Consider the following 12,845-nt stretch of genomic DNA (forward strand, 5'->3'; position numbering starts at 1 on the left):
GAACCAATAATATCAATGTGGCATCTATAAATCCAGTTGAATAATTCCACAATTATTTGCAAGTACTATCTTTAAAATCATGCTTTATTATTTGATACGACCATACACACTGGGATTTAATTGAATACATGAGTATAACTGGTTGGAAGAGTCAATACCTTTCACCAATGCGGGATTGTCTTTAGATTTTTTTATTTATTTATTTAAGCATTTTCTTAATCCATGTAATTTACATATGGATTTCATACAATAATGTTGCTATAATGCAATGAAAATCAGCAGTTTTATAATTTCAAACTCAGGACTCCTGGTTCTTGCTGAAGTATAGTGGGGTTTTTTTTAACCCTTTCCTTTAAGTTGAAATTGTTTTTCAAGGAAGAGTGCTAAGGGAATACAAGAAAACCTTTTTATTAATGTAAATATTTGATTGCATTCCAACATTCATTCCACACTAAATTATATGTAGAATCAGTCGTTTTAAACTTACAGGAACTTGTATTTTGTGGTGAACAACTTGTGTCATAAATAAAACAAAAACTACAGTTATGTGACATGAGACAAATACAAGGTGGTAACATGCTGAAATAGTGGGGGGATAAAAGAAAGTCCAAAACGCAAACTTTAAATGAAGATAGTCAAAACTAAAAAAAAAAAAAAGAAAGAAAAAAAATTGACAGTTGTCTATTGTTTTCTTAATATTTACATGTTTACATTATCTATTGACTCTTTTCCTGACAAGATAGTAAAATTCTTTAATTCGTTTATTCATTTTGAATGATTTGTTTTTGAGCCAAACGAGCTTCCATCACTCTGTGTGTGTGTGTGCTGTTTCCAGTCGGAACTATTTTGGTGCGACGCAGTTACCGGCGCAGCAGCACAGGTGTTTCCGGTGTCCTCTTTGCACAGAAAGGTTTGCAGCTGTTGCCTAAAAAAAACACACACACAAAATGTCACGTGGCGCACATTGACTTAACTGCTATGTTGTGTTTTATGTTTTGAAGTAATTATTTTACGACGAGCAGATGTGTGGACGCAACTAATGTCGACATTAGCAATTAGCCAGCAGCGTTCGTGGTTTTGTTGTGCAGGAAATCATGACGATGGTGCCGCTGAAGCGAAGGAAACTTGCCTCGTCCGTTTCTGGGAACACGGCGGCAAACGGAGGAGAAGAAGTTCCGACCAAGTTTCCTCAGGTTGTTTTGTTTTTGTTGGAAAGAAAAATGGGAGCCAGTCGAAGAACTTTTCTGTCTCAGCTCGGAAGAAGGAAAGGCTTCCAGGTGGAGGAGCAGCTCAGGTGAGAGGAGGGAACTGAGAAATACAGTGTTTAAAAACATGTCACAACAGCATGTTTGGGATATAGATAAATAGAACTAGTATTTACAGGTAAATGAAAGAAAATGAGTACAATTGAAATAAAAGTTAGAAAATATTAAATCAAAAATGTGAGACTAAACTGAAATGGCTGCGTCACTGTCATGCATTGAGCTTTAAGACTGTGAGCTTTGCAGTCTGTGTTGTCGATGTTCTCATGATTTTTCCTCTCATGTCTAATCCGCAGTAAAAACGTGACGCATGTTGTTTGTGAGAACAACTGTGCTGAAGAAGTCAGGACGTGGCTTGCCTCACGGGGAGGAGGCCGGGCAGAGGTCCACCTGCTGGACATCAGCTGGTACACGGAGAGCATGCGGGCAGGACAACCGGTGCAGATACTGGACCGACATAAACTACAGGTGCACTTTGTTTCAGAGAACTCGAGTGTGGTGTCCAGTCTTAGTCCTGGAGGGCCACCATCCTGCATGTTTTAGTTGTTTCTCTGCTCTGACACACCTGACTTGAATGACTGAGGGATTAACAGGTTTCTGCAGAGCATGAAGAGCTGCTGAGGAGCAGGGAAGCAACTCAAACATACAGGATTGTGGCCTTCCAGGACCAGGATTGGACACCACTGGTTTAGATGAAACAGCTTTTGTCACGGTTGCAACTTAGAAACCAGGAAGCTTTAACTATAAAAAACCAAAAAGACAACTTCTCTGACCAAGTGAGGAGAAACTAGCCTGAGCAATGTGAGCAGCAGAAGCAGAGAGAGAAGACTACTTTGTGCGTTTCGCTTTCCTTGTGAAGGTGGGTTAGGGTTAGTCACGTGGATGTTTAGTCATCCACGTGATAGTAGATTTGAATCTTCAAACTCTGGACTGTAAAACAAAATGTTACAAAACATTACAGTGCTGATCCAAACACCATCATCACCTGCCACGAGCGCAAACAGGAAGCATTTGTTGCATTTAAAGCACAGGAAACGAAGCCAGGTGATCTCATGATGTAAACTGAAGTCACATGACCACTGAGATGTGGCCAAAGAGGATGGTGTCACCTAAAGTAATGCTCCATCCCCTGCCCTCCAGTTGGAGCACATTAGTTTATCCTTAAAACGACAAGGAATTATCGGAGCATACGTGGACTACTCAGGCTTCTCCCTGCGTGCTGAATGCCTGGGGTACTTCCTGTCTGCGCTCGTTACAACTGATGATGGTGTTCGGGTGAACACTGAAACATTTTGTAATCCTTTTTTTAGAGTCAAGTGTTTATAGGTTCATATTTTTAAAACAGAACAGAATCAGAAAGTTTAAGCCTGCACGTCTCATCTAATGACAGTTCTTAGAATGCAGGAACCGTGTGTGGAGCAGTGAAGCTGCTGCTGCTAGGAAATGACCACCGACTGACACAAACACTGCTCGTGTTTTGGAGAAAACGTATTTACATTTTGGGGATTTATTCAATTAGACCCGATTTTTAGTTCCTCTTGTCTTGTGACGGCGTTCTCGGGCCTGATGGTGCCCGTGGTTGGCGCCGAACAGCACCATCTGTTGTGCAGACAGACACGGTGCATGAAAAGTCCCTGCAGGCGGCAATGGCACTCATATTCTATTCATGCAAGACAAGAAGAAATTGGTGTCCTAACTTAAGCTGAAAAACAAAGAGTTGAGCTTTTACAATGTTCGCCTGCTGCCAGAAGCAAATGTGGAGCGATAACGAGTGTGTGTTTATGTGTTCATTTGCTTGCGTTGTTAGGAAAATACCTCATGAATCACAGAACAGGATTTAATAAACCTTTCAGAAAGCGATTACTAGATTGACATCTACAACTGATTTAGCTTTTAAGGTCAACCCAAGTCAAGTTGGCCATCCCTGCAAAATTCAATTCAATTCCGTTTATTTCTACAGCTCCAAGTCACAACGAAAGTCATCTCAGGGCGCTGTACAAAAACAATTATAAAGAGCCGATTAGTAAAAGTTATCTATCTCAGGAAGATTGCGATGAATCTTCACTTCGTCACAGTTTCCCATCCTGAGCAGCACGATGGTGACAGTGGGAAGGAAAAACTCCTTTTTAACAGGAAGAAACCTCCAGCAGAACCAGATTCAAGATACCTTATTGCTAATCAACACTAGCCCACACAGAAATGACTATATCTCAGGGAATTGGACAGATATTGATCTAAAATTAGGCGTGGTAGTAGCTGACAGTGGTTCACAGCACATACTCATCACGTGTGATACTGCTGTATTGCATGTATCGTTATATTCAACGTTGGACCAAAACATGTTGAACTCTGTCCCTTCTCATCATAAGATGAGCTAAGTTTGAAATCCTGGCATGAAAGGCGGCAGGTGATATGCATTCATCAGTGATTGGTAGACCTGTCTTTTATATTGCAGTACCCATGAAATGGAACTAATCTTTCTGATTTTGAACAGATTTTTGATTCCTGTGTGTTTTTCAGGAGCTGCAGGAAAACAAGTCTGAGGTGGTTGTGTTTTCAGTTCCCAGCTACGCCTGTCAGAGAAGGACCACGCTGGAGAATCAGAACGCCACCCTCACTGTACGCTCCACCCCTCACCCAGCACACACACACACACACACACACACCTCTGACATCTGCTCAAACCTTTTTTTTACCCATTGTTTCTGCCTCAGGACGCTCTGTCGCTTCTGGCCGAGAACGCCGAGCTCAGTGGCGAGGACGGGCGCGGTGTGGCGTTCCGCCGGGCCGCCGCCGTGCTGAAGGTGCTGCCCTCCCCGGTGAAGAGCGCGTCGCAGCTGGCGGGACTGCCCTGTCTGGGAGAGCACTCCCTCAGGGTCATCAAAGTCAGAGCAGTTTGTTTCGTTTCTACAGCTCGTCTCCGCACGGTTCAACAAAAAAACACGCTTCATCACCTCAGCTTTTTTTAATTATCTTCTTTCGCAGGACATTTTGGAGAACGGAGCATCCAGCGAGGTTGAATCCACCAAAGAGTCTGAACAATTTAAAGCACTGAAGGTCAGTCAGTCCTCTTATTACAGATTTATGCAGCTACATATGGAGCTGAAGAAGTGATCATTTTCAAACCCTGAAGAGACAAGAAAATGTTTATAGCTTTACATCTTTAAAGTATTGATATACAGCTGCAGTCAGAGTTTATATCCACTCATCATGGTCATGAATATTTTAATCATTTTTTCTTATAATGATTGATTTGAATCATACTTTTACCAGGGTGCAATAATTATACAACTATAGTGATTTATTTATCTGTTTTTTTAAACAAGAATTGGGTGGATAAATTAGATTTTTATGGTGGATTTACTCTCACCCACACAGGGTCAAATTATCCAATATTTACAGTACAAACCTCTACTAGTATTTGGTTAAATGTCCTTCAGAAAGTTGCACCTTGACCACACGCTTTTTTGTCTCCATCGCCAAACTTCCGACATAAATATGAATATTTGACTACTCTATTTGGCAAGATTAGTAGAATTAATTCGAATTGGTTGGTTTCTTGATACAGAAACAGCTCTAAAGCATAATCCACAAAACCTTAATTGGGTTGAAGTTTAGAGAAGGCCATTAGCCAGATTTATGTAATCAACAAACACCTCTGACGTGTTTGGGATTATTGTCCTGTTGGATCACCCAGCTGTGTCCAAGTTTCAACCATCTAGCTGCTGATTTGAGGTGAAGTTGAAGTAATTACATGTTACTTTTATACCACACCATGATGCTACCACCACCATGCTGGATAGTTGGTACAGTGCTCTTCGGTTTGAAAGCCTCACCTTGACTCCTCCTAACAAACCTGCTGTCATTGTGTCCTAATAACTCAAAATTTGTCTCGTCTGACCATAAAACATTTCTCCACAAGACCTTTTAGACCTTGTGTTTTTAATACTTTAAAGCAGAGGTCCCCAATCTCCAGGCTGTGGGCCGGTACCGGTCCGTAGGTCATTTGGTACCGGGCCGCAGAGAAAGAATAATTAACTTACAGTATTTCCATTTTTTAAATTTTTGGAGTCTGAATGACATTTATTTTGAAAAATACATCCTACATCCATCTATGACTCACTCTTGATGCGCGTCAAAACGCTTATCTAGGTCACGTGATCCGTTACCACTAAAAACAAACCCACAAGCAACAAAATGAGTAAAAAACAAACGTCTCTGGAAGCCCTAGATTGGACCATCTGGTTACAGAGAAACAGGCTCAGAGCTCCCACTGGTTCAGCGTTATGCTGAGTTGTATTCTTTGTGCACTTTATATTTGTGGTGTGTCTTATTTTGAAGGGCATGTTTAAACATCGCCACATTGACCAGAGAACATCAGGGGGAGGAGAGGGTGTTACTCATGTTGATAACACAACACCAGGACGCAGCTAACAAAGCTGCGAGGATTTACATTTATTACGTTTTTTAAAATACCCCCGTTTTCATGCCGGTCGTATCATTTTATTTTGTTGTATTTATCCGTCCGTGAAAATACTGTCTGATAATAAACCGATCCGTGGAGCTAAAATGGTTGGGGGGCCGCTGCTTTAAAGGACCAATGCGGTGTCTTGAACATCATGATGTGAATTTACTTTTGATTTGCTGTCATGTTGTGGTGATTATTTGGCAGGAAAAACAGCTTACATTGTGGAAATGTTGTGTATGTCATTTTTTTATTTCAGGTGTTAACAGGTATCTTTGGAGTTGGAGCAAAAACAGCTGACCGATGGATCAGAGAGGGGATACACAACCTCCGCCAGCTACGAGATTCAGGACACACGTTAAACCGGGCGCAACAGGCAGGTTTGTGTGTTTGTTTGTTTTTATATATAGCACCAATTCACAACAAACGTCTTTTCAGGTATGATACAAAAGAAGGAACAAGTCCAAATCGAATCAGTTCTAACCATCAAATCAATTCAATTATCAGTACATTACAGAATGCCAGTTAATAAAAAGTTGTCCGTCTAAGGAAACCCGCAGATTGCAACAAGTGCGACTCTGGCACAATCCCCCATTTTGAACAAGCATTAGTGACAGTGGAAAAGAATGACTCCATTTTAACAGGAAGAAACCATCTGCCTGGACTGGGGCTGGGGTTTGAGAGGGCAACAAAAAAACGAGCCACAGACCAACCCCGAAGGATCGCGTCAGACATAGTTTTCATGTGGCAAAACAGAAAACACGAGGTTAATGGGAGCAACAGTTGCAAAAGGAAGCAAACATGGGAAGCAGAGAGAGTAAAGACAGAAGAGGGAAAAAATGTGGAAACCCAAGCCAACCCTAACTATAGGAGCTCCATGACTAACTCTGGTGCATGATGGAGATTCATTATTAACATGACCAAACTGGAATCTAAAAGATAAAAATGATTCAAACCATTGTAGAGTCATTCCTGCCATCCCAATATCATGTTCAAGCCTATATAATATAAAATAATTCTGTAATTAATCATATCTAATGCAGCACTGAGATCGAACAGGACAAGTATGGACACAAGTCCTCTGTCTGAAACCAGGTGTGAAACAAGCAACACTAAGCAAACACATTATATAAACACAACCAACTAAGTTCAGGGTCAAAGGTCAAGGTCACAGATGAGCCTGTGCTCTAACTCTGCAGCTGGATAACAGGGATGTCAAACTGCACATCTGGACAGCTCATGGGTCAAAGATGATGCCTGTTGAGTTCACGGTTCATGGGGTCAAAGGTCAAGGTCACAGTTAACCCCTTTGTTAAAAACCTGTTTCTGCTCCTACATGAGACCCTTTTGTTTCCTCTGTTTTTGCTTTGTCTGTCTTTTAGCAAAGATCGGGTGAAAATGAATGAACCAATTTGGATGAAATGTTCAGGAAATGTTGGGGCTGATACAAAAGACAATAGATTAAAGTTTGGTGCCGATTCAGATTGCGCTATTTCTTAATCACGCTGTGGCCTCAGCGGAGGTTTGGGCTCTCTCAGTGCTTGTAGCTAACTATGTAATCTCCTGTCCTGTTGGATACATTGGGATTGTGATGTTAAACGTAAATCCCTCGTTTGCCTCGCAGGTCTGGATCACTTCGATGACATCAAGCAGCCGGTCACAAAGGCAGAGGCTGCAGCCATCGAGGAGATCGTGGAGAAAGCTGTGGCGTCTGTGTTACCGGGAGTTCGGGTCGTCCTGACCGGAGGATTCAGGAGGTAAACAGACAGTGAAATGAAAAACTGTCATATATGTGACTGACCAGGATAAGAAGAAAACAGCACGAGTCTTTGACTTCTGTGACAGAAAATACAAATGGAAACTTTTTTTTTTTTTTTTTCCCCAGAGGGAAGCTGACCGGTCATGATGTCGACTTCCTTATAACACACCCAGAGGAGGGCAGAGAGGTGGGACTGATGCCTAAAGTGGTCTCCTGGTTGGAGGCACAGGTAACCTCTGAAATACTATTTGCCCTCTCAGGAACCTGTTTCCTCCACTTCGTATGGAACAAACGGAAACACTGAAAACTTTGCAGCAAACCTCTAAACGTCACCTTAGTTTGAAGTTGTTTATCTTCTTTTGCAATACTAAAATTACACATAAAATCCTTTTGCGCCTGAGTTCTGGTGTAATTAAAGGCCTGGCATTTCCTCGCCGTCTTTCATGCCGGAGTTTCAGACTGAGGTCATCAGAAATGACAGAGTTGTAGCCATTTTGGTCAAACCTAACAACACCATTTAGCTCAGTCTCACACAATATTGCGATATCTTGTGTGATCTCGCCTAATCTGGAGTATGTGTTGCGAATGACTCTCAGCTACTACCACACCAAATCTTACCTCTGAGTTACTGGCTGTAACTCAGTCAGATATTCTGATCTTGAGCTAATGATTGCTGTTGTGGCAGCTGAGCAATGGTTTTAGCCTAAGGTGGCAGGTGGTATGTATTGTGTCAACAAATACTAATCCTTTAATTTGTTTTTTTCTGTCAGGGTTTCCTGTTGTACCAGAAAACTACCAGAAACTCCTACCTGGAGTCTAAGGACGGTCCTGGTCGCCCCCCGTCCAACATCGACCGCTTTGAGAGATGTCTCTCCATTTTTAAACTGACCCGGATGGAAAAGCCGGCAGCTGAAGCTCCCGGGGACGGGGCGGTAAACGGCGTGCGAGCAGACGGACAGCGGGAGTCGGACGAGCTCAGTCGGAGTGAGCCGGCCGGAGCTGCCGCAGACAGACGGTGGAGAGCTGTCAGGGTGGACCTGGTGGTCTCGCCAATCAGCCAGTTCGCGTTCGCTCTCCTGGGTTGGACCGGATCCAAGGCGAGTCTCCCCGATTGGCCTCTGTCGCCGTTTTCGGTCAGGCTTCTTTCGTGTTCGCGTTGTCTGTGCTGACGTGATGCTCTCTGCAGCTGTTTGAGAGGGAGCTGCGCCGGTGGGCCGGGTACGAGAAGGCCATGTCTCTGAGCAGCCACGCCCTGTATGACAACAATCAGGTAAGCAGGAGAAATGTTTTTGCCCGAGTGAGCGTTTGTCTGTACTGTTAGCAAAATATCTCACGAACCAGTGGAAAGTTTGTTTTTTTTTAATGAGACCTTCTGAAGGTAATCACCGGATGTACATCTACGACTCACTAACTTTTTGAGTCACTCAGTTCAAGATTATTAGCATTAGCTAACGCAAAAATGACTCGGTCCTTTATTTTATTTCAATTTTCAGGATGTTCATAAAAAAGTTATTTACAAAACTCATTTTTGCCATTGATGGTTCAAAAACTAAAACCACTTGAGTGTTTAATTTCATTTCATAGTGACTAAGAAAGGAAGGGCTGGCCCACAAACACATGCTAGCACCAAGTCCAGCACTAAAAGCAGATGTCCAGGCCCGTTTAAAATCATGCTGCGTGTGATTGCACATTTAGGTTGGATTCATCTGAAAGTGAGGTTTTGTTTCTTTTACAGAGAAAATATCTGAGAGCTTCTTCGGAAGAGGACATCTTTGCTCATCTCGGTCTAGAGTACATCCCTCCATCGGAGAGAAACGCCTGACGCGTTCCTGCAGACGGCCCAAAACGGAAACCCATCTGACGACTGGAAGCAAAAACACAGATCTGTTATGTCGGGTTCCTGAGGTGCCGGAGCGCCCCTTAGCAACCCTGAAGGGTTGAAGATCTGGTCCACAGTTCCAGGACCAGATTCGAAGCCACCACCACGTGATCAGTGGACAGCTGTGCTCCTCTCTTCACCTGCTTGTCCAGAACGCTAGGCCTTTATTTATGCATTTAAATCAGCTCTTATGAAATTTCCTGCCTTTCGCTGGTTTGTCTTCTCAAAGATCAAACCTCACAGTTCAGTCGCTGGCGGCAGCTGTTGTGGTTGCAGCTCGAGCGCCACTGCTTGTATTTCTCCACAGCTCGTTTCGAGGCACATGAAGGCAACAGGGGCAACGTGACGCCGAGGCTCTGCCCACAAACGCACCTGTGTCGCGGTGACCTGCTTTCAGCTGCGTCCTCCTCGCATCCCCAGAAGAAGGGGGAAAAAAAGAGACTTGTGGGTGCTCGAAATACAGTAAGACCGACTTAAATGAAGCTTTGAGGTTAACTGGATCACTTCCATTTTTACAATGTGACAGAGCGCAACTACAGGACAAACCCAGTTTTACTCCCTCGTGCATTTGTTTGATGCGTGGCTTCAAATGACAAATGCATAAACCGATTGAGTTTGCTCCTTTTAGCCTAACTTTCACAGATCCATGTCAGCGGGGGGGTCGCTCAGCACTCAGCATTCTAGCTCGGTTTGTAAAGAGATCCTCGGCTGATATCTGCAGGTGTGCTGCGTCACGGCACGGCCTTCAGCTCCCAGATCATTGGCAGAAATTCACATGTCACAGTTTAGCTCCCAGCCTCTGCTCCACCCCTCCACCCCTTGTGATAAAGGGAGTCGCGGTGCCTGTTGATCCACCGGGACCAGTCCCGCTGCTTCCCCCCCCCACATCAAAGCCCAGGGAGCCTTTGATGAGTCTGATAGGGATCAATGGGACAGGGGAAGAGCTCCTAACTGACTGTGTTACAGACGGGGCGGGCAACTGCTGGAGACTGCTGCCACCGGAGATCAATGATTATTAGGCGTCATCAGCGCCTTGATGTGCATACAGGAATCCTTTCAGCATCAAAGAGACGCGTTCTAATGGGCTCTGCAGCCACTGTCGGTTTTAAAAGGCACGTTGGGAGCATTGCTGCATTGTTCTGCTCATTAGGAAGTCATTTATGTTTAAAAAAAAAAAAAAAAGCAACACTTTAAGCAGGAAATGTAACGGTTAGATGTGTGAATGTAAAGCACATCCTTTAAATGTAAAATATTTATTTTAGGTATTTATCTCCCTGTCGCTGAAGTCGACAGGGAGCTTTTGTCTGTTAGCAAAATATTTCACGAACCGCTGCAGGCATTGTATTGAAATGTTTAGGAAATAAGCGTCGGACGGAGCTCTACAACTGATTCACTTTTGGCGCCAAGCCCGTGTGAGATGGCTGCTACAGCTAATGAACCTTAGCCAACACAAAAATGGCTCTAACTCAGTTAGTTTTACAGCTATTGAGCGAAGATTTGGTGTGGTAGTAGCTGAGACTGATTCCCGACTTATACTCTGAGCGCTAACTGATCACTTGAGCTCCGTTCCTAAAACGTTATTATTAACTATCGGAGTCAACTCTCTTTCTTTGAGCTAAGGAACAGATTTTAGTGAAACTCTCAGAATATTGTGTAATATTTGTCTTTGTTGTTTAGTTTCAGCTGAGGAAAAACCCTCAAAAGGAAACCAAACATTATAGCCTGATATCTTGGAAACGAGTGAAAGGCTGGATGAATTTACTAATGATTTCCCTCCAGCTGCACCAAATAGTTCCAGTTGTGGATTAATTTGCACCAAAAAAAGAAAAAACAAATAGTTCCCATCAAACCTTCTTAATTTTCAAGGAAAAGAAAAAACTAAACTCAGAGCTGAAAGCGACAGACCTTTTTTTAATTATTTTTTTCAGATTGAAGGAGAGTTTAACTGAGATTAGGACGCCTCAGTCGGAGGATCATAAAAAGCTCACACATGAAGGGATCTGAGGCTGCTGATCACACTGTTGGGACATGTGTCTCCCTCCGGTCTCCTGAGGGAAGGTTGGGGTGTGACTGGGAATAGGAAAGGATCAAACAGGGCCCATTAGAGATGAAAGAGTCTGAATGGAGCCAATCAAAGAGGAGCCCAGCAGGAGTCTGTTAAACACCCCCCACACACACACACACACACACATACGCAGCAGCGGTCTGGGGAGCGGGGCCGACGGTGGGGGGGCCGACCAATGACCCTCATCGGCCCAGATAAGACGCGTTAGCACACAAACATAATCCGACTCCGTCAGGCAGGTAGCTGGAGCACACACACTGTCCACGGGTGGACATGTCCTCAGACTCCGTATCCAGTGTCTGAGGACATGTCCACGTGTGGACAAACCCAGCTGGGAGCGCTGAGACGCAAAGAAATCAGGAATCATTTGTTTTCATGTTCTCGTCACTCTCTTTTTGTCAAATACTCCGAGGGGCTGTGGTGTTGGTGAGTCAACTAGGGTTGATGCCACACCAACATTACCTGACCAGCTTAGTCGTGGTTTCTTTATTTTACCACCCTTACAGGAAAAAAAAACACATTATTTGCCATGTGTTTTGGCGAAATTGGATTAAAATGTGTTTGCCTGTCTCTGTCTGTCTATCTGTTAGCAAAATATCTCATGAACCAAAGGGAGGATTTTCTTGAAATGCTCAGAAAGTGATCACTGGGTGTACGTCTGCAGCTGATTAACTTTAGGAATCAACATGATTTGAGACGGTTGCCACAGCCACCTGACCTCAAAACGCATAAAAATGACTACAATCGTGTCGGTTTCGTAGATATCGAGCTAAAATTTGGCGTGTCAGTCGCTGAAACTGATCCTCGACACATATTCTGAGCGCTGAGAGATTGTGCAAGTTCTTAGTTTAAAATTCTGCCATTGCATATTTGCAGTCAACTCTATTTGCCTGTTAGCAAAATATATCATGAACCACCAGACCGATTTTTATGAAACTAATCTGAAATAATCAATTGGTGTGCGTCGACACGTGATTAACTTTGGGAGCCATCCCAGTTCAAGAATCGTCCTTAGCCAACACAAAAATGGCTATATTTGTGTTTTCTGCTTTTGTCTGGTTGTCACACAGAACTCGAGCTGAGTTTATTGAGGACAAACGAGCCTGATGGTCGTCTCTGATGCTGCTGTCTCCTGTCCTCCTGTCTGCCTCAGCAGGCTTCACATCAAAGATCAGAATGGCGATAAAGAGGGGTGGGATGGGGGGTGTAAGTCCAGGCTGATACCCAGTCATCATGCATCATCATCCAGACAGTCAGGCTGAGAGGGAGGTAGCAGCGAGGTGACACAGAGAAAACAAACACAGCTCTTTGAACTTTGAACTGTACCAATCAGCGGGCGGCCCCTTCTCTTTTCTGCCGTCTCGTGATTCTTGATTAATTTGGCTGTAAAATCTCCCCCCCCCCCCCCCCCCCCC

At 43.7% G+C, this 12,845-nt stretch overlaps 1 protein-coding gene across 2 annotated transcripts in view; it reads left to right on the forward strand.

Annotated features, from left to right (window-relative positions):
* polm (polymerase (DNA directed), mu) overlaps positions 1-12,845 on the forward strand; it is a 19,181-nt gene continuing 6,336 nt past the window's right edge. The window contains exons 1-12 of one of the 2 annotated variants that reach the window (XM_025009578.2): positions 1-910; positions 1,089-1,294; positions 1,559-1,730; positions 3,783-3,881; positions 3,977-4,147; positions 4,248-4,319; positions 5,987-6,107; positions 7,352-7,484; positions 7,613-7,715; positions 8,257-8,583; positions 8,673-8,756; positions 9,222-11,448. In XM_025009578.2, the coding sequence (XP_024865346.1) occupies positions 1,095-1,294; positions 1,559-1,730; positions 3,783-3,881; positions 3,977-4,147; positions 4,248-4,319; positions 5,987-6,107; positions 7,352-7,484; positions 7,613-7,715; positions 8,257-8,583; positions 8,673-8,756; positions 9,222-9,308 (1,569 nt within the window). In that variant the 5' untranslated portion in view covers positions 1-910; positions 1,089-1,094 and the 3' untranslated portion in view covers positions 9,309-11,448. Of the gene's footprint in view, positions 1,295-1,558; positions 1,731-3,782; positions 3,882-3,976; positions 4,148-4,247; positions 4,320-5,986; positions 6,108-7,351; positions 7,485-7,612; positions 7,716-8,256; positions 8,584-8,672; positions 8,757-9,221; positions 11,449-12,845 lie in introns of those variants that run through there. The other variant, XR_005234050.1, reaches the window with a different exon arrangement.

The sequence above is a fragment of the Kryptolebias marmoratus genome, linkage group LG14 (genome assembly GCF_001649575.2).
Source record: "Kryptolebias marmoratus isolate JLee-2015 linkage group LG14, ASM164957v2, whole genome shotgun sequence".
Classification (NCBI taxonomy): Eukaryota; Metazoa; Chordata; class Actinopteri; order Cyprinodontiformes; family Rivulidae; genus Kryptolebias; species Kryptolebias marmoratus.